Here is a 23,140-nt window from a genome sequence, read left to right as displayed (position 1 = left end):
TTGTCAGCAACATCAAGGTAATCAGTCAACAAAGAATAGAATTTAAAAAATATATGGATAACTTTAATAAAAATCAGAAAGTAACGTGTCATGAAAAACTGACACCAGCCAATAAGAAAAGCTCTTAAGTGCGTGACCAATCAGGTGAGTGCTCGCCTGTTATTGGCCGTGCTAGGAGAGGTGGTCACGCACATGTAAACCACATATTGTCCATCATTCTGTTTATGCCTGATGACAGGAACAAATGTCAGTTACTGTTTGTCTTAGCAAGCCTACTGTGTTTATTTGTGCCATCATTGTGTGTCCAGATTTTCTGTTTTGTATCATTTTTGGGTTTGTCTGTTTGTCACTGTGTTGTCCAAGATTTTTTGTCTGTATTTTCTGTTCTTGTTAAAATTGTCTGTCAGCCCACTGTTTTGTGATATTTTTTCCGACTAAATCTACCACCGTATTCTCACTGTGCTGTCTATGTGTTTAACAATTGACATCGGCTGATTTTAGCTGGTTTTCTGTGTTTATGTGTAATCATCTTTGTTTTATTTTATTTTTGTGGTTTCTCAATGACATACAGTTAAAACTAGCAATGGCATATGTCCACGAATTTTTTTTTAAATTGTAACATTGCAGAATTCCTGCCCCCCCGTACAAAAGCTACCTTGTTTCCCCATTGCAAGAAGCATTTAAAGTATGTAACAATCTGTTACCTATAACTTTTACTACATTTTTTTATATATTTCTTTAACACTCGTGAAACTAATAAGAATTTTGCTAATAATGTCAGTTTTCATTCACAACACTTTGAATACTGCTCCATTAATATTTAGTATGTAATTTGTTATAGTTTATGTGATAAAACTTTTTAATAAATTTAAAAACTTTTGGGTGCTTGTTTTTTTACCATACATTTTATGTGTGATTTTTTTTGTGCTGAATAGCTGCACCGCAATAGTTTTTTGCCTCCTGTCCAGATTTGTATGAATTGTGTGATAACATCTTTTTTCTCTGTATATTTTTTGCATGCCTTCCTGCCTACGGCCTCTATGTGAATGTTTGTGTGGCATTTGGCAGGCCATAATCAAGGTATCCACTTTTTTACCATTTTGCATGTTGCTTGTGGCATGCCATGTAAGATTATTGGACCTTTTGGTCTCACAATACTTTAAAATACCATTTTGAAATTTTATTCACTTCAGAACAGTATTATTATTATAATTAAAATTCTATCAAGTACAAGATGGTGGCTTGTGTAATTTTTTATCATCTGGTGTAAGACAATGTGTGTGTGTGTATATATATATTGCATGATTAATTTTGCTTGCATTGCGCAAATATGAATACGCACTTACAGCTTTGCAAACAGGTATATCATATTTTAGTCACACCTTTTAGGTTTCCCCACCTATAATTTTGCATCGTTTTGCATGTATTATTAGGTAACTAGAGCTGTGCTGGAATAGAATTTTCGATTTGGAAAATTTTCGGGTTGGAAAATATTTTTCCAGCTGGAAATGGGATGGGATCAGAAAAAAAAATCTAGTAAAATAAATTATAGAGAATCAAGGTACATCCTGAAATGTCTCTCATAACATTAAAACATATATGTATCTAAAGGCTTTTTGATGGTGAAGATAGGTGTTTTAAGTTCACACTGTTGTGGTCAAACTCTAAATTGTAAAACAAGAAAAGTTTTATTTTTTGACTTTGTATGTAAAAATTTAACGCCCAGTTTGTAAGTAAAACTTTAGAGACAGATACAGGCTAGAATATGTATAGGAAAATAACTGCTGTTGAAATAAGCAATTGGCCACAATTCATTTCCATCTGTTCTTTAAAACTGGTAAACCTTTTTGAGGATGGGTGCGAATAAAATGTGCACTGATAAGCTTTCAACAGCAAATGAGAATTATTAAAACTATTTCATGTTATTAGTTCTCTCTTTTTATGAAGGTTTATTTCTTTTAATTTATGAATTTAATTTTGTTTGAAGTGAATTTTTCTTTGCTGAGGGGGTTACAATTTTCGAGCGTTACGAAAATTCCGATCGCACGAGGGGAATAGTTAGGTGCGTGGAGGGGGAACCGGTAGAGAAGGAGAGTGTGTCAGCGGTGACACCCTCCAACGTTTTCATTGGCGGTCGAATGGAAGATGGCAAGGAAGGGGGGATAGGTAGGTAGCATAGTATGCTGTATGCTAGTTGTAACAGCCGGATGGGGAGACAGCAGGGGAGAGGTAGAAACAACGCAGCAGTGATGCTACGGAATTCTCGTAACAGTGCTTGTGTTTTGTCTATTCCTTAGTAACGGCTAACGATTATCACCACTATAAAATATTTAATTTAATTTATGATATATTCAAATTATTTATTAGTGAGGAAAAGAGTTATTAATTCGTGCCATTAGCTTTTTAGCCTATATGTATACTAATTCATTTTTATGTGAATATTGTTAGCTTTATAAGTGTAATTTATTTTTAGTATGGGAACACTGTGATTTGAAATGTGAAAAGGACCTATAGACTTTTGAGATAGACTTTATAAGTGTAATTTATGTTCAATGGGAGTTTTTCTTCTTCTTTCATTTTATTTAGCAGGAGATTGTGATTTAACATCATGCCTAAAAATAATAAAATGTCAGAAGCAAAGGCAACGTGCGACAGTACAAGGCATGGAAAAAGGCATTTATTCTTTTGATATCATACCCGCAACCTTAGTATTCTCTTGTTGAATAAAAAATACTAATAATTTATCTCTAGCTATACCAAATAAGCAAGTAGTTTCACTTCTGTCTCTCGTGAACTCCACGTATTGAATTTTTTCAATTAAGTGTAAGAAAACAGGAGAATCTTACAACTTTTTTTTATCTGTCCTTTGTATGCTCACTTGGGTAAAAAGAGAAACATTTATTTATGCTGTGAAGCAAATCTTCACCCTTTTTTTTTGTCAACCCATAGGAAAGGATAATTATTGCATAGCTGTCAAGATAAACATCAACTGGCCATAGTTAATTCACTAAGGTGGTGGGGGCGGGCGTAAATCTGAAAGGTCGCTGTGTACCTATTATCTACGTGAAAAACATGTCATAGCATCTAAGGATAATTGAGTCCTTATTCCTTACGTTTGGAGCTGAATGTTTTCTATCAAATCCATACAAGTTTTCTTCGCCACATTTTTTAACCACCGGGTGGGCACAGTTGTTTTAATGTTATCTTTTTGCTGACAGCTCTGATATTTTTTAACTCTATTTCCTGGTAAACTGCAGTCAGTCGTTAATGCAGGAGGTTGTTAGTTATGTCTCTGAGTAACTATGATGAATCAGTATGTTTGTTCATTAGTGTTCTCTACATTTACGTTGTTCATTAAATGTAGTGAAAAAAAAAAAGCCCTCCACATAAATAACTCTCGATAATCCTGGGATAAAAACCTCAGTGATCCTGAAACTTTTCCCCAGTTTCAGGATCCTGCACAGCATTCACTACATATGTTATTTTTTATGGCGATACAGCAATAATATTACTGCCTCCAATTTGGCTTCTTTAAGTACGTCTTTTGTGAAATAATCAATTGGAAGTATGCAAATGTGTCACAAACCTAAAAATTTAGAATTAACTATAGTGAACAGTAATGGTGATAAAGAGAATGGTTTCCTTTGGCTTGGAAAGACATTGGGCGGAGGATGATGTAAAAAAATTATTGTTTCAGATAATATGTTTTGTTGAAAGTTCTCATGGGAATCATTTGGCATGAAACCTTTCTTGCTATCTGTATTGTCAATGTTGCTTGGCTGTGTAAACAGGCACTTATGCACATTTACACACATACAAATATATTATAAGTAACACACATACAAATATGAGAGTGATTACGGTGCATACTGTATCCAGAAATATATGATATGCCATTTTATTTACCACATGTCAACATCAACCATATTTACCTCATGCAAAAGCTACCTTGTTTACATCATGCAGAATCCTTGACACTGATTGTTCAGGATTCAAACCCAAATTATTTTTAATGGAAAGTGATTTTGCTAATAGCATAGGTACATAATTACCTATCTGTTTTTGATTCCATTTTTTGTGCTCGTGTAAGTTACAAATGTTATTTGTTCAATTGTTCTTATACTAAATCTCGCTGAACTTGTACGATTACACAATATTTTGGTTTCCCTGAACAAGTTATAGTGTAAGTTCAACTTTGCATGGTTATGCACTTGTATGCTAAGGCAAATCTTGATCTGGAATATCATGCGCTAAATTAATTAATTTAGATGATTGATAATTGATCAATGCTCAATATTTATGTTTCATTTTGTTCTGTGTTCACTTACAGCTTGTCAGCAAGTTATAAAATTAAATTCAACTTATTTAGTAATTCCAAAATTTGGACATGAGCAATGGCTGGTTTGCACTGTATGTCACAGAGAAATACTGAAGGATGAGCAAAATAAAATGAATTCATAAACACACCAAAAACAAACAAAAAAAAAAGCCATGGTCAAAGGAAAAATGTTAAATGTATACACAGCAAAGAGAATTCCATGAAAGGCACAGCACAGATGAACACAGTGGGCTAACAGCAACAAGACAGGTTTTGAACAAGAACCGTAGATAAAGACAAACAACAACCTGGATAGCATAGCGACAAGCAGAGGAACCCAACATTAAAACCATACGATGAGCGATGATGCATAAATGAACCCAGTGATGAAACTAAACAGATATTCTGGCAACACAATGTGACAGCACAGACCAACGCAGTATGCTTCCTAAGACAAAACAGTAGCGACGTTTCGGGAACCGAGATGTGTTCCCGCCATCTGGCACAGACAGTCTGTTTGTGCTATTGTTTAAACTGTCTCATCGCTGTCAGACCACCGTTTTTGTCTGTGCTGTGATGTTGCTCTGACTAATTCCTTCCATTGAATCCTGTGTGCTGTCTATAAATTAACATTTGACATAAGCTGTTCTTTTTTTGTTTTCCGAGTGTTTATGTATTCATTTTACTCTGCTCATTCATCAGGTTTTCTCTGTGGCATACAGTGTAAATCAGCAATGGCACATGTCCAAAATAAAGTTTTAAATCAGGGGTCTCCAAACTTTCTAGCCTGAGGACCACACTGACTCCTCCACTGGCTAGTTAAAATGATGGCGGGTCCGATAATTGCTACCTTGGGCCGTAGTTGGGGCACCCCTGTTTTAAATCAATATTCTCCTTCGCAAGACTCATTTAAAGAACAACATGTTTAAACCTATAGCTTGTAATTACATGTGCATTTACATAATTGGTTAATTTAAAGTTTTCTTCAGTTTTTTTAACAATGTTTACTATTTGATGTAGCTGTATTGATACTTGTTAAATAGTTTTCAGTATCTTTACAACATGAATTGCTAAGCCTTTTTAATGCATTATGAGTATGTTAAAAATATTTTGTTATTGTCACTTTGGCTTTTTTTTTACTTTTAAAAATCAATTAAATTGATGTTAAATATAATATGGTTGATAATGCAGTAAAGCTTGTGTGTGTTTTCTTTTTTAAATGTTCCCACTATTTTCTGAAACGTGTGGTTTCAAATTTTATGAATATATATTTTTTAACTGAAAAAGTAGAACTCTGGATTTATGCTTTTAACCAGTTGTGAGAAAACCGAATGTTACATTTTATTTGAGCCCATGATAAAATTACCATAACAGTACTACGCTAGTCACAACCATTTTTCTGAATTTTTACAGTTGGCAGTTAATTAACAGTATATGTAGTGTGGCTTGAGTTGCAAAACACGGATCAAAGAGGTGCAGTGGTAAACTGGATCACCCTGGTTCAAATCCTGATTTTGGTTTTCCCGGCAAATTATAGGATGTTTCGTTATCGTAAGCTGTGGCAGGTTACTCTCCTGATTTGCATTGTCTGCATTCACATCCAGTGACTTTGCTTGCTGCAGGACATAAAATTCTTGAATTTGAATTTGAAAGTGTGGAAATTACATTGAGCTGGTGGTTTCTCTCGCCTCATCACCGTGACACCAATGCCTTGCTGTGGCACGATAATGTCGAACTTCGGTTGTATTGTGAAATTCATCTTGTTCCTTTTCATACCTGACAGAATTAGGTACACTAATTTTTTTTTTTTTTTTTGCTAAAATCTAATATGTTTTTTTTTAGTAAAAGTATGCCATAATCATGATCCAGAGTCCTAGTTAGCCCCTAGTGATGGAAATGCTAATTACGTCCCTGACAACACAGTAGCTTGTAGTGGTGGATTCAAAATTTTTTTTAGGTAGTTAAAGGTAGAGCACAATTCCCGTAATTTTTATTTATTTTTTACATGAATTCCTTGAAATTATTTTTTATTATAGTAGGAATTTTATTTTTTAAAGTATGTACTAACATTTTAAATGCTGTTTTACTACACAGACTTTGTACATTATTTGGTTTTGTGTGGAAAGTAACATGTATTTCTATTTATTCTCTTCTTTCCTGCTATCAAGGATTTTTTTTAATTTTGAGTTACTCAAATTTTTGTCATGACAAGGTACGAATTGTATCTTTCCTAGCTTTCATGCGACTACAGCCCTCGTAATGTTCCCAAAAGTCCTGGATTGCCCGTGGCACGAGGCGGTGCAGAGGGTGAAGACACTGGGCTCAAGTTCCAGAGAACCTGTGTTCTAATCCCGGTCCGACCATTTTGGTTTTTCATGAACTCCCAAGATCACCACAGAAAAATCCTGAGATGGCTCCTTATGATAAGCCGTGATCAATGTTCTGGTCTGTGTGGTTGTTTGTTATCGTCTACAATGATTCGCTGTCTATGAGATGTTAAGTCAAAAAAACATTGACGAGTCTTCAGTACTCGCCAAAGTTGTCTAACATCTAACCACGGTAACAAGCAAATTCATGTGTCCTCATGTTGCAAACATACCTATAGTACGAAACTCTTGACACAAAAATTTAATTCTTTAAAATAATGCTGAGTGTGATAAATATTCCAAAATTGTGTTATCAGCTACGTTTCTCGGTGCGAATCACACACAGTTTCCGTTTCCGCCAGTACAGCTACGTCAACTATTGAACGATTTGATTTGCAGAGAAAAACGTTAAATTATATAATGAAATGGCTCTGATAAGAGTGAAAAATACTTGAATAAATACTAAACCTCAGCTGATTTTTGACGAAAAAAATTATAAAAATACTGCCCAAACTGTTCAAATTCATTAAACAGCTAGTAGTTTAAAGTTTCCCTTTGGCTTTGTGAACTTTGGTTCTTGCCGTCCGCCACAGATGGCAGCACCGTGGCTACACACTTCCGTTCCACGCGACACTATACCGTGTAGGAAATGACTCCTACCGAATGCCGTGTACCGAGAGCTGAGAGTGCTGTCGAGTGTGGCCGGCGGCGATGTAGCACCGTGTGTCTTCGACGTGCGTGTTGCAGAGCAAGTTCAGCTGCCGGTCGCGGGCGTGGTCGGACGCCCCCGTGGACGCCACCAGCAGCGCCCACGTGCGCCTCCGGCTGGACCACGCCGTGTGCCCCGACGGGGAGGCCCGGGACAGACAGGACTTCAGGCGGTGGTGCCGGGACGACGTGCGCGTCACGCTGGCCGACCTGCAGCTGCAGCTGAACATGAGCACCGTGCTGGGGCTGGCGGACCTGGTGGAGGACGAGCTCCTGCCCCAGCCCATACCCATGCAGGTATCTCCGTCCGGCTTGCTTCCAGCAACAACAACATTTACTAAATAGAAGTGCATCTTAGAGTCGATGGTGTCCTAAGGTGGAATTACAATAGCTCGTCGCCTACATCTGTCATCCGTCCGTCAGTCATGTGACCAGATGCCCGGAAAATTTTATCTGTCCATCCAACAAAAGCTTTGGCAAGCTCTAACTTTTGACGGATGGACAGACGGATGGATTATAATTATGTTTTGGATGCGGCAGTCGATTTTTACCAGAATACAGGTCTGTGGTATTTATATAGGTTGTTCAGATGTTTTGCATAATAACATTGTAGTTCTTAAAACTCCAGTCCAAACAATTTAATCACGACTTGAATTTTTCCGATGAAATGCTACTACAGTATGTACAAAAACACAACGTAAGTGGCAAACAACATCTTTATAAATCTCGGAGAGACAAACATGGCTTGTTGGCAGCACTTTATTTGGGAAAATATTGACGAACTGATGAAGTCAAGTTGTAAATCTCTTGGCTGGATGCGTGGCGTTGACGGGCAAAAAAAGTGTCGGACGGGCGGAGGCGACGGGCTATTGTAATTCCGCCTTTAGATTTGAGTGAACATGGTAATTGTTCTGTACACGTGTGTTGCATGTTTTTGCAGGTTCTCATAGAAAATTTGAAACTACGGCTGAATGAGGACCGTCCTTCCAGTAACATCACGTCCCCCGGTCCTGTTCCTATGGACCTGTCGATAGCATACCTGAGGATAAGCAGGAAGAGCGATGGCGTGTTTCACATCGAGCCTTCAGCTCCAGCTACAGGTGAGATCGCTGCAGTACAGTTAAAATGGTTCTGATAGTGCCTGCAAATACACATTTTTGTGTGTTTATAAAAAAAAATCAAGCAAATATGCAAAGATTCTAAACAATTTTTATTTTGTTAATGCAGTTTACATTCACAAAATTTACCTCAGATACATGTGTGGGATAAAGAGTTCTTGAGTTGGTAGTCCTGGAAGCTTAATGCATGCTTAGGCGAAGGTATGTTACGAGGCTATTCCATGTATTGGCAAAACATAGGCCTTGCTGCGAAAAGCTTTTTTGTAAATAAAGATGTATCCTTTTGGCATGGCTGCAAGTAGTTGCAATATTTGACCAGAAATATTAGTAAGCCGTTGTTGTTGTGTGCTTGATGCAAAGATGCCTGCATAAGAATATTATGTTCTTTAAAAGTTTGGTTAGTTAATGTTTGTGGGATCAACATAGTGAACAAGATTATGGCGGCAATTGTAAAAAACTGATAAGTGAAGAGGAGAAAATTGAGACTTCACTGTAGCTCATTCGTTGTATTTCATATTATCTTTATTTCTAAGTGAATTTTCCCATGAAACTAATTAGAGATAGTTTGTGGGCTCCAAAATTAAGCAGTGTAAAACAGAAACCGTGTTACCCTACAGTTCCTCTGGGAGTGGAAAATAATGTGCCGAAGGAAGCGACCGAGAAAATAGTTAGTTTGGAAAGCCGCGTTCAGCTGCTCAGCCAAGAGAACGCGGAGCTGAAGCGGCGGCTGACCGCCCTGGGTCGCGTCAGCGAAGAGAACGACTCCCTGCGGCGTTCCTCGGAGGAGTGCCAGGTGAGAGGTCGCCGGCTCTGGTCTGTCTCACGCTTAGACTGCAGTGGCGACTAATGCTGCCCGGCCTGTTGTGTGCAGCTTCAACCATAACGAGTTTCAGTACTTTTTAAAATTTAATATTTGAGGATTTTTATAAGACCATAAATTACTGTCTACTGACAGTATTATTATACAGTTTTAGTCGTTCTTACAAAATAAAGTAATTAAATGCTAAAGAACTAATTATTATTTCAGTAGGTCACTTTTAATTACAAGACATTCCATAAAATGATGTGCTATGCTTTAATATTAAATTATATAAAAAAATTATCGACAAACACAGTTGAAATAAACATAACATCTTTCAATTATTGAAAACAAAAATCGAGTATTATCAGATGATGCTCTTGATGAAATACAACAGAAAGTGTATTTCCAAAATTCTCATTCTAAATTTTCGTTAACAAAATACAATGTTTCAGATAAATTTAAAAAAAAAAACTTCATTACAATACAGAGTTGTGTCCAAAACTTTTGTACTCTTAAGGTGTATATCTGGCAACATAGCACATAGAAACAAGGTCAGCGCTGCTGGAATAGTGTATTGAAAACAGAGCGTAAATGGCCATTTATAAATGCATGCTGCAAACTAAGGATGAGACACACTATAGTTGTAGCATAATAGTTGCCGCTAACCCGTGCACTGGCTCTTCCTGCTTGCAGCTTCTGGGGAAGGGGAGGGGGGGAGGGGTGGTTATACAATCAGTCTGCGAGGTTGCACTGTGGGGCACTTGCAGCATGTTACAGTCAAACCAAACTTGGATCATCATTTTGTCATTTTGAAATAACTTTGTGTCCACCAAACTATTTACAGAATTACCAATATAATCATAATTTTTACATAGTTTATAAAAAAAATTGTAATGTTTTGAAATTTTTTTTTTCATTTATTACTTGCGTAACATGCCTAAAAAAAGAGCCAAATGTGCTCCAAGAAAACTGGCAAGTCATTTTATACATTGCCAAACATTCACATGTGGTTCAAAGAAAAAACATTTTAAACTGTACTTTTTGTAAAAGGATTTAAGACAGCAAAATACAGCAAATATTTGAAAATTTCCTAACTTAGAAAAAGAGTATGTAATTTCTAAGCTGTTTTCCCCATGCCACACTACGATAGCAGCGTTATTATTTTAGTTGAAACTTGACATTATTCTGGGATGTTTATATCAACCACCTTTCACTACTTTTAATTTTTTACCCTTGGAAGAAACATAACTTTGTATTACATAGTAAACATACATTGTAAACAAATTGCTTATTATTATAACTCCTAATTAATTTCTTGGGACTGTGAAAACACTTTGAATTAGTGAAAATTTTGTATTAATACAGTTTTTATAAACAAGGTTCACTGTAGCTTGTTGGAGGATGGATGGCGCATGCTATGTACTGAACTAAGGCTCCACCTTATGTAAAGTAGTTTTACAAAGATATAAACTTATTATCGAGCTTAAAGTATCATCAACATAAAGCTAACTTTAAAGAGAAATAAACAACACAAACAAGGAATACTGGAGAAGTTAAGAGCAATCCCAAAATTCACCTGGAACGATTTCAATGAAATATTAAAAACTGGAACCAGGAGAGCCTGACCAGGAATTGTCGAGTCCAGAGTCATTACTGTACTACCTCACTCCCCTTCTTCCCACCTTGTCGATACCTTATAAATAGGGAAAATATATAATGGATTGCGATAAAACTGAGACAAAATTGAAAACATGTCAATAAACCATGTAACACCGAAATGTAACCATAATCATGCCATTAAATGGAATTTTTTAATCAAAACTTAAATCACAAAAAGTAATCTTTTAATATTGATTATAAATATAATTTTATTTAGCCTGAAAAGTTTGTACCTAAATGTATGTAGGTACTAAACAGATAGGGAAAAAAATTTTACTTTTTTGATCCTGCATCTGTTACTTGCAACTCATTTTTACATCATGATGTTGATACTTTTTTCAAACACAAAAATTACTTGCTGATTAATTTTTATTCCAAGTAGTTCTGTCGTGGTAACGCTTATTACAAATTATTATATTGAAAAAGTTAATCATGTATCAGTCAGTTTGACTCTGTTTTCATGAAATAAGTATAATGAAACTGTCATATTTGTTGAATAATATGTCAGTTTTTTTTTAATAATAAGAGTTCATAAAAATAAAATTAAAATAAAAAACATCACAAAATCTTCTGTTTTAAGAATGAAATTGGGCTAAAAAAAAAAAAAAAAAAAAAAAAACATAGAATCTTGTCTACTTATTCAGGTAATTGTGTGAGTGCTTATGATTGGACAGCGAATCTCTGCCTTTTGAATTTCCTTCCTTTATTTTCTGCTAATTCTTCCTCAACACATTTTCACTTTGCGGAGAAAACCAACTTCATTCCTTCATTCCTCTCCATTTCCTGTTCGTGTTAGTTTTCCCTTCTCTTGCAAGTGACTGGTGAACTTAAATAATCCTCAAGTTCTGGCTTAATGGAATCCAATACCTGAGATGGAAAGGTGTGTTTTAAAATATTCCATACTAATTTGTGCCAGTTGGTATTTGGTAGATTCATAATCTGATATTTCCAGTTTGAATCAACTGAGCTGCAAGTAAAAATCATTTAAAGTACTTGTAGTGTCTTAAGTAGCTGTAGTCACTAACACGTTGTGCTCTTGGGGTTTGATATTAATATCCTGGTATGACTTAAAAATCTATAAGACCATATTCAGTATCAAAGTTTTTTCAGCCTTACTAATACCTTGGAGTCTCTGTGCGTAGCAGTGCGAAATGAAATACTATTTGTAAGTTCTTGTAGGATGTATCATGTATTTAGTGCTGTGGTGAGTAACTATGCTTCTACATTAAGTTGTCTAAGTACGATTCTGCGTTGCTGTGTACTTTTGTATGTTAACATATGTAGTTCTTGTTTGTATCTTGGTGAAGCATGCATTTATTTGGCTCATTGGATACTTTGTATGCACTTACACTTGCCTGTAAACTTGCATGGAAACAATCACATAAATTCTGAGAAGCTGACAGTGAGAAGGTGATGAAGTGCTGTAACATTTTATGTTGTGAGCTTGAATTTTTGAAAAGGAGTCATTTTGAATCAACATCGACCGACTGATCATATTCATGGTATTGTTAAAGTGGGAAAACAGTTCCGGAAAGGATAGCCCAATTAATTAAATACTATTTTATTTACTATCTAATATTTATGCTATTCATTTTATTTAATTGTCTGTCCGCAAATAGATAACACTTTCATTAAGTCTACAATTATACTCCCCATTGGAGCTGGACTCGACAGTGGGGCTCCCTACTGCTCGTCTCTTACCGCGCACCTCTGTCTCAACACACTGCCTCGCACTACTCGCTTGTCCACTGCACATACATCACTCGGATGCTTCGGTCCCTGATAACACCAATCTTCGCACACAAGGTCCGTCGCTCACTGTCTGCTATCGCTCATTATGTAGTCGCTCACCCCCTTCTCTTCACTGTCCTCGTAGGTCAGTCTCTCCTGCGAAGTTCCGACCTGGAAAGGTCTCGTAGCCCTCCAAAGTATCGCGTCGTCAGAATCTCCGACTGAACACTCGAAGCTCCAAGAACAGTGGCGTTCTAGTTACGCAACTTCACACATGTGCTGAACATTCAAGAGATGCAGAGAATTCTCCGGGCTCAATGGGAAAGAGCTGGGGAAGGGGAAGAGGGGTGACAAGATGCCGCTGCTAATGGGATTAGGCGTGTAGCAGTAACTGATAATGCCCCACACGCTGACAGGCGCACGCCCGGCTGGCCAGCATCGTCACTAGAGTTCTCGTAACAGTATATATACAGTATTTTCATTCCTGTGATTCTCAAATATCACTTATACTTTTATTAAATGTCCAAATATAAAAAGACTTTCTACATGTTGACATAGAACATAAAATTACATTGAAAGTAAGGTGACGTCAAAAATAATGTTATCTCAAACATATGACAATCTCAAACAAGATGTCAGTAATGAGATTGCACAAACATAATATGACCTATGAACTCAGATTTATATAATTTTAATACAAATTTTAGTTCATAATAAACTAAAATTCTAATGTATTTGAAAATATATGAACTAAATTCCAAAATTAGTTTAGTATTACTTGTGACTCAAAATATCAACAAAGTGAAATATTTACAATGGAAAAAAAAAATTCTAAATTTGTTCAGTGGCTGAAATTTACTCTCAATTCCTAATTTTTCAAAAACAAAATCACACACATCTGCTGAGAGTATAATATCTTACATTTTTCCTAATCTTTTGGTAGACCTTGAAAAAAAATGAATTAAAAAAAGTTGATAAATTTTAAAAACAAATAATTTTTAAATTGAAGTGGAATAAGCACAAGTTAATATTACAGCTTCAAGTGTCCATTGCAGTGGCCACGGGCAAATGTGACATGTCTAGGCCGCCCTGCATAGGAAATCTGCCAGTTACATCCTTTGTTCAGTCTTTACTCTTTGTTCTCCGGATAGACTCGGGGTAAATTAACAAGACTGTGGTGGCGCAATCAGTAATAAAAAAACAACAATTGAATTAACAAATGGCCACATTAAACTTGGATGCTAAGGTTCAGTTAATGAATAATTTAAAATAATTATTGTTTATTTTATATTTGAATCCTATCGTCAATCACGGGTTGGCTTGTGCTTTAATAAAACACTGTTTCGTACCCCAACCGGCCGTTGCAATCCCCTGGGGTCGGCGTTTACGTTTCAGACCCCAGAACTGAATCAAAAGGTAGACGGTGCCGTGACCCTTCAAAGACCTGACACGTCGGTATGCCTTCAAGGCACTATCCAGACTGTTGATTCTGCTTTGGCTAGGTCAGTGCCCTGGACACTACCGGTCCACCAACCAGCACTCATTGAAGAACTCGAGCTCTGCCCCCGCAGCCAAATTTCATGTTGTGGCAGATCAATTTCAATTTTTATATTTGTGGCATTCATACATTGGTACGTGAATAGGAATCAGAATTATTATTTGTTTGATATTTTTTTAATTTTAATATACGTCTGGCCTCGAAATGCAGCTTCCCCTTTGGCCGGGAGGAAAGAAAGAAACAGGTCAGTCACCCTGGGACTGTCAGCTCCGGCGTGGCTGGCCCTACAGCCCTCCCTTCACAACAGGTGCTTCTTTTGAAGAGTTCCGTCCAGCCAATTGTAGCACTTGGTTTTCATTACTGACTATTTAATGAAATCTAAAAAATTAAAACATATGATACATTCATTGATATCTTATACATTCATAATAATTAAAATAAAAGATATTAATCGTTGGTTCCAACGATGCTTTTTAGTTTTTAAGGCAACTTCAATACAGATGGTCATTGCAATGACTCATCCGAGCATAACTAAAAGTGCAACGCCCAGGATTGAGATACTCGATGAATGGGAAGGGGGGGGGGGGGGGGGGGGGGAGAGAAAGGATGAGTGCCCTGCTCCTCACTCTTAGGCAAGTGTTAGTGAAGTGAGATTACAGTACAGTACAGCAGAAGTTTTAGTTATGCTGGAAATTAGAGTTTTCTGTTTGAAATTTCTATTAAGTTTGATTAGAATTGTGAAACTTGTACAGAAATTTACAATTAGTGTAAGCGTGTTTTTTTAGTATTGTTACGAACGTGAGCAGGGCCGCGGCGCGCGCAGGTTCGGAGCTGGCTGGCGGCCCCCTTGGCCACTGACGTCACGTGGCCACCGCTGACGTGAGACATGCCACGCCTGGCAGATTACAAGGGTTGTCGCTACCCCCCTCCTCCCCACCGCTCCCCGCGCGGCGCCCTGCCTCGGCGCCGCTACCTGGCACCTGGCAGCAATTGGGAATCCCGCGGGCCATCGCGTGAGCTGCCGATGCCCTTCTCGATGATTCGGGCGTCGGGTCGGCCCGGGATGACGCGGCCTGTCACGTCAACCTTTCTCGATGCTTCAGGCATCCGGTTGACGTGGGATGACGCATCTGGCCCCAGCCGTGCTCGTGACTTCTGGAAGGGCGCGAGGCTCTATATAAGCCCGGGACGCCAGCCTCCGCTACAGTCTGGGCGACAGTCTGGGTGAGAGAGTTTCTTGGCGATAGTTGTGTGGCGATAGTAATGCAGGTGTGGCAGAGTCCCTTGGCGAGAGAGTTTTTGGGGCGAGAGAGTTTCTCGGCGATAGTGCCACGGGTGGGGCGAGAGTCCTGAGCGAAGTTCCGAGCGAAGCATCGAGCGGTCCTCGGCGAGGGGAAGTGCGACGGAGTCCCGCGACGGAGGTCCACGAGGGGTGCTGGGGCAAGAGTTGCGCCAGAGGTTAAGCCCAGTGAGGTGTGTGGTGTGTGTGACTGGGAAATAAACAATTTCAAGTGTAATTGATTATTAGGCATTTTAAGAAAGAACATTTGTTAGTGATGTAAATATCGGTAATCAATAAAATTGTGTAGTGATAAAAGCTTTAATTGGACTATCCCTATACGAACCAGTATTTTCCCGACAACGATTATATTTAAAAAAAATCGAAACAGTATGTTATTGTGTACCTTTTTGAATAATTTTTTTTCCCTTCATTTTAAGATGCACAAATTTTAAATAATAGTTTACTGCTGAGATATTGTTACTATCACTTACCAGACCTAAAAGAAAATATATTAAATATATTTGTAAAACTCATCTGTGGCCCACTTGTCCTGTTGACCCCACGCCTCATGGATACAACCCGCTGGAAACATGGCATGAAACATGCCCAAGCTGTCCGGCAGCTGCACATTTTGTAGACGCGATGGTAGAGGTGTGTTCGTTTTCCAGAAAAGTATTTTTGGGGAAAATTTTGCACGAGTTATACAGTATGTCCATTAAAGAATGTCCCAGTTATAAATTATAATTGTATGAACTGTAAGCATTGTAGAGTGTTTGTTCAAGATCACAATCAAATAGTAACTCAAACAGTTTTAGATATGCGCATGCGCGAGTACTGCACTGTTGTTTTCTCGCTTGCAGCACCATCTACACAAAATTGTGACTCCTGAGCATAAAGCGTTTTGTGTTCTGCAATTTGGTAAGAGCGAATCTGTAATTTCAGTTTAGTGCACATTTTTTCTTTACAAGAGTGGTTGAACATCAAAGTTCCTGACCGTTAGATTGGTCGTAATGATCGAGACGACAGAGCTCTTTTTTACTGGCCTCCACGTCCACCTGACATAACACCATGCAATTTTTTTTTTCCTTTAGGGTTTTATGAAAGATTGTGTCTATATTCCGCCGCTACTTGATGATTAGCCAGAGTTTAGACACAGAATTGAAGAGGCTATTGTTTCCGTTACTTCGGACGTGTTAACCAAAGTATGGGAAGAATTGGACTTTTGGTTGGATGCGTACCGTATATCTAAATGTGCACATATTGACCATTTGTAAGTAAAACTAGGTTGGTTGACCTTCAGTTTGATGTATGATTTGTTGTAAATAGACTTAAATTAAACTTCTAATATACCATTTAACTGGGACATTCTTTTATGGACATCCTGTATTCTACAGAAAAAAAAAATTACATTTTATCAATTTTTATTATGCAAAAAGAACCAAATAAAGCATAGTACATCTGGTCTTATTTTACAACGCAAAGACCCACTTAATATTTGACCCATGCTACCCTCTACCAACTGATATGATATTGTTTGAGCAGTACCTACCAGTCTGCAGAAAATAAATTAAGGAAAGTTTCCCCACTTGCATCTCTACATGATGTTATTTTGAATTTTTATTGTGTACTTATTGTTCAGTTTTATAGATCACTCGAAACCAATTTTGTACATAATGTCTCTTGGAGAGGGAGGAATCATTTGTGGCTTAGGTCAGGGCCGTAGCCATGATCTAGTGACCATTAAAACTTTTTTATAAGTAATTTTTCTTTTAAATTGAGTTTTAAAAGAAAATCATCACACTCAAATCTCAGGGAACAGTAGACTTCTAAAAGTCCAACGTTTACATATAGAAATTTAAAGTACATAATAATTTTGTCAGAGAAAAAATAACTGAACATTTTATATTTTGGTTTTTTATTTGATTGTTTTTAAAATCTTTTTATCATAAGTCAATTATTGTTTGACGTTTTCATTAAAATCAGTCATGTATATCAGTTTAATTCAATACACATGTCAAGTTTGTATGAAAGACATGCTTATAACTATCATGTGTGAAAACCGGCATTAAATACAGACTTCTTACAAACAATACCCCTGCCGTTTCTGTGTGTGAGCCGTGTTGGCCTAGATGCGGGAGGAAATTCCTCGGCTGGATTGCTGCAATCCCTCCGAATAGAGCTCCCTGTGTTGGCTAGTGTGTGAGCGGTGGAAGGGAGGGTAGTTGTCGGGCGACTGCGCAGGTGTTGCGGGCGTGCCTGGCCGCCGCGCAGGACAAGGTGGCGACGCTGCTGGAGGAGAAGCAGGCGCTGCTGGGGCAGATGCGTGCGCTGCAGGACCGCGCTGAGGCGCTGCAGCAGCGCGGCAAGAGATAGCACAAGTGCTTCAGGTGCTGCCGTGCCGAGGAGACCTAGCCCGCGTGCCTCGTGCTCGATCCAGTGCAGTGGAACCTTCTTGCAAACTACCAGGTCAACCTCGGGTCACACGCATAGAATAATAAAATAGTCTTTTTTTTTTCCAGTTGACCCCGTGGTATCATTTTTCCAGTGGGAATTCCTTAGGACGACAGAATTGTATCCCCTTGGAAAGGGTACCTTTCAGACTTATGGTAGCGGTAGTGTAGCTGGGTAGAAACTGGAAAGGTACCCTTTCCGATTTCTTCAAATGTTTCGGTTTTAATGCAAATATGCACTGGAAAGGTATCCCCTCGGAAAGGGTACCTTTCAGGATTTTCTGTACAATGACGCAGCAGAAAATAAACTGGAAAGGTACCCTTTCCGAGGGGATACCTTTCCAGTGCATATTTGTATTAAAACCAAAAACATTTGAAGAAATCAGAAAGGGTACCTTTCCAGTTCCTACCCAGCTACACTACCGCCACCATAAGTCTGAAAGGTACCCTTTCCAAGGGGATACAATTCAACCCCCCCCCCCCCCCAATTCCTTCACGTCACTTCTTGATTCGCTTAACCAGTATATTGTATCATTGAAGTTAATTTTATTAGGACTTTCGACAACATTTAATCATTTTCTAGGTCCTCAAGTCTTCAAGAAAATGTGTCAACAGTCTTTGCCGGGGAATGGCACTTTTGTTCAACTCAAATGAAATGGAACCTCGGTTGATCGAACCTCTTCTGGACCTTAACTTTTACCCCCAACATCTTGAATTTTTTTAAATAAGATTGACCACAGTTTGTGGTGCAGCTGTAATTATTTATTTTCAAATATCGACGAACCACACGACATAGCTTGGACACTCGTGGAAGTTAACATTTGTCGTACTGGTGTAACTTTCTGTGTCAGCTCGCGAGAAACAGCCTGTTATTTCCTGCGGGACGTTACATTCATTGGCACAGCGCAAGTAATTATGTATAGACGTTATTTATGACCTAACATGGTAATAATTAGGAAAAAATGTTATAAAATAGGAATCATAACAGAAATTTATCCAACCCAAGATGGCAGGTAAGTTTCCTGCTTAAGGGTTGATTTTACATACCGTGTAGGCTTTTTTTTTTTCGTAGTTAATTTTTTTAAGGAATATTTCTGTAATATTAACTCAATACGTCCCTTGCATTTGTGGTACTGCCACAAATTTTTTCAACAGATGCTTACTTAGTGAAACATCAAGTGTTGATAGTTACGAAAATTACATGCTGTTTTACACACACGATATGAAAATAAAAGAATATCTGTTGAAAATATTTGTGATGGATCAACAAATGCAAGGAAGTTATCGTGTTAAAGTTTAAGAAATAGCCCTTAACGTAAAGTAATGACGAAAAATGAACATGATGTTTCAGACTGAGCCTTGAAGCATTTATTTTCAGGTCCGTAGAAGATGGTTTACATTTATCAACAGTTCTGTATAAAGTACTTAAATTTCAAAGAACCAAAATTGTGGGTTTATCAGGTATATTGTAATAAGGTTTCACTGTATGTACTTTTTTTTTGTTGTTGTGTGTTTTTAATGACAGTTTGAAACTGTCATGCACCATGGTTACCAGTGTCGGTAAATTGCACTATTTTATTTTATTTTTTTAATTGTTGAAGTAAGACATGATTGCAATGTATTTTTTTACATGTGATTTAAGGAAAGTTACATGATAGATTATTTTTTGAAAGGAGTAGTGCAATACAGATACAGCTATACTTACGTATTAGTATATTTACCATATAATTTATTTTTATTGAATGTTAAAATAAAACACAAATATTTGGTTGGAAAGTAGAAAGATTGAACAATTATGACCAACTACATAATGACGATGGTGTTGCTTTTTCTGGAATCATATATTTGTTTGTTTTACATTAATGTTCATTTTCTTATTAGTAGGTTTTTGCTCGTGATTTACTTACGTGTGTATTATTCAAACTCAAATTAAATGTTATGCGTACTAAAAATGATTTAAATATTTTTTTAATTTTATTTTTTTTGTCATCACTTATGTATCTAATATTTTTTTTTGCACATGATTGTAAATAAATTCTTAATATGTACTGAAAAAAAGGAATCATGTGTTACAGTTTTTGACTAAACATTTGTATGCAGCCTTCATCTTAAAACTCTTTATTCTTAGTATATCTTTCCTTAAATTCATAAAAAAAATAGGTTTCCCAAAACCATTGAAACCTGTTTACAGATTTTTGTGAAACCTAATTTTTTTATTGATTTATGAATAATTACTAAAAGAAAAACTGTATACCACATACTTGATTTTGTGCTTTCAGTACATGCTAGGACTGAAATAAATATATGCCTATAAGATCATAAAAACTATTAAATAAAGACTTATTTAGTAGAGAAAAAAAACTTTCATAAACAAATTAAATGTGGTTATATTATGAATCTGTTTATAGTCATGTTCTAAAACATGCATTTTTAGAAGAAAAGTAATTCAGGATACTAGCCCTAAAGCTTGTAGTGGTGCAATTCTTCGATAGTTGATTGAGAAACATCAGTGTGGGTAATTAATTAGGTAGCATGACTTCGTGCTGGCAGACTGACTAAGCAGTTGTACATATATGATCTTGTACATATTATCTTTCCTAATGCTTCCATAGTGTTCTAATGCCTGACTGGTACTTTCCTGCTGGTTTTAATGGCCTGTTCCAAACATCTGTTTGTGCAGCAACATGGTGTTTCTTGTGCTGTCTTGGTACTTGCTACTTTCTAGTCTGCCCAGCCTTTCGTCCTGCTGATAACGCAAGTTTTCATGGCCAGTACCTAGTACCTTTCTGTGCTTATTTTATTTTTTGTGAATATTACGTAGCAGAATGTTCAAGCATCACACACACACACACACACACATATTGCACGTGTGGAGACTTCACTCATTTTTATGATCTTCCTATTCATAGGGAGATAAAAATTTCCTCATTCTTCAACTGTTGACTAGGGTTGGAAAGCCATGGGTACTCATGACGAAACAGTGGCATAGCTTAAACTGTGTTTCTAGGTTGATATTCACCTTGGCATTTTGCAAAATTTCTGCAGAATCATTATTTTAGACTTATTGTCAATATAATTAATAATTAAATTTTCATCTGGAGTGTACTTATTAAAAGTTTTATAAGGCAAATATTGTTATGCCTTTTTTTTGCTTTCCAATCAAATTATGTTATGTATTTCATAAATCTGTAACAGAAATTACTTAAGTTAAAATGCTGTCAGTACATAACAATTCAATGTACAGTAAATTGCAGATGTTATCATTAAATTGGTATTGTTTATTGTATAGTGGTAAGGTTTTTATAAAAAAAAAAAAAATTAAGTAAAACTTATTTGATAGAAAATTGAATGTTTTCTGTATATTTGCAGTAAAAAAGGCGAATCTTGAATTGGTTCATCACATTCTCGTATCACATCAAAATTTTCTTGGTAAAGAAACTCAGTATTTTACGACTGATGTTGGCTTTTCTTCACACAAACTAAAAAAGACATATCAAGTAAGGCAGTCTAGTTCGATGTTCTGTACTATGTATTTGTATAATTGATTGATTGGAACTATTTCATGTAAAAATTTATTTCATAATTTATTCCGGTACATAAAGTTACATGAACAGCTTTCATATTTTTTTTGGTATCGATTAAAATTCACAATATTTAATATAACTAATACAATCACATTATTATCCTATGGAGTTACATTCTCAGACATGCAAAATCATGCTGTTATCCAGGTAATTTTCCATAATATCTTTGATCAACTTGTACAACTTGTTATATGTAATGTTATGAGTTTGCTTCATGACTTTTTTCTCTCTCTTCATCTCACACATTTCCATTAATGGGTTAGGCTTAAGTTCACACTTTCCCAGAGTTGTTCCTGCGACAGCTATAGAATTAGTAATCTAAATAATAGATACAAAAATACACAACAAGAAATAGTCTGTTAGCAGTTTCTCAGTTGCTGCTATTAGCTCTAACTGGGTATGTACTAATATCAATCTGTAATATTTCCCTGACTGTTCAAGTTTCCATGACCAAAATTTCAAATATCCCTGACTTTTTTAAGTTACACTTCTTTAGGCGCGTTATGAAAAAATGATGAGAGTGAAATTTTAATATGCACACACATCACTGTAACACAAAATTAACAGGTTGAAGCTGCCCGCTAAACCGCTCATTAAGTCTCGAAAAAAAGCTACCAACAAAATAGAAATAGAACCTCTATTAGTCGCTCATGTTGGGACGATCGTCGCCTCTGATCACTGTTTTCATATTTATAATATTTATCCACATGTTTCTAGTTTCTACATTCACAACACGTGTTTTAGTTTCATACAAGTGCGAATTATATATGTGCTAATAAATTATATTCATTAGTGATTTAAATTGAATATTTTGATTAATATTATTTACTATTCATAAATATTAGTAAAAAGAATTGTGCCTTTATACTTTTTCAAGTGCTCCAATATAATTGAGGTTAACTATCCGTATGTATTTTTTATTGATATAAATTAAAATCGAACATCAAATTAAAATATTTATTTTTAATATTTATTTTTAAATTAAATAATAAATAATTAAATATTTATAAAAATAAATGAACAAATTGAATTAAAACATTTTGATAAAAATGAAAATTGAATATTAAATTAAGAAAATAATAAATATTTAAAAAATGAATAAACTTAAATTAAATTTTTTAATTTATTGTTAAATATATTTATTTTCTTTTAAAATATTAAATCAATAATAAATATTTAAATTTAAGATTCTTATAATATTTAGTACAAATTTTGTCATATATATTTATTATTCTCTAAATTTTATTTATTTAATTTTTCAAATTTAAACTGAACTTTGTTGACTGCGTTGACTATCTTTTTCCAGCCCTTTTATTATTTTATTGTAATTAATTATTTGCATGCAATTTAAAACTATTTTTTAATGATGCCAAAGAAGTATAACTTCTCACTCGCGTACATAAGTACACGCACCCATATATATATATATATATATATATATATATATATATATATATATATATATATATATATATATATATATATATATATATATATTTTTTTTTTTTTAACTGACCTCTTTTGCAATATTTCAAATAAATAAAAATACAGTTTCCGATATAATTTTTTTATTTGTAAATTTTTGCATGTGATTTACTACGAGTGTATTAGTCAAACACAAATT

At 36.0% G+C, this 23,140-nt stretch overlaps 1 protein-coding gene across 2 annotated transcripts in view; it reads left to right on the top strand.

The window, feature by feature from the left end:
* Positions 1-22,416, top strand: part of LOC134539415 (bridge-like lipid transfer protein family member 3A) — a 94,452-nt gene extending 72,036 nt beyond the window's left edge. The window contains exons 19-22 of one of the 2 annotated variants that reach the window (XM_063381438.1): positions 7,432-7,689; positions 8,333-8,492; positions 9,128-9,303; positions 17,724-22,416. In XM_063381438.1, coding sequence (XP_063237508.1) covers positions 7,432-7,689; positions 8,333-8,492; positions 9,128-9,303; positions 17,724-17,855 — 726 coding nt within the window. In that variant the 3' untranslated portion in view covers positions 17,856-22,416. The remainder of the gene's footprint in view (positions 1-7,431; positions 7,690-8,332; positions 8,493-9,127; positions 9,304-17,723) is intronic. The other variant, XM_063381439.1, reaches the window with a different exon arrangement.
* Positions 22,417-23,140: the final 724 nt, after the last annotated feature.

The sequence above is a fragment of the Bacillus rossius genome, chromosome 15, assembly GCF_032445375.1.
Source record: "Bacillus rossius redtenbacheri isolate Brsri chromosome 15, Brsri_v3, whole genome shotgun sequence".
In the NCBI taxonomy this organism is placed as follows: domain Eukaryota; kingdom Metazoa; phylum Arthropoda; class Insecta; order Phasmatodea; family Bacillidae; genus Bacillus; species Bacillus rossius.
The sequence above is the reverse complement of the archived record's forward strand: the minus strand, read 5'-3'. Positions and strand labels throughout refer to the sequence as shown.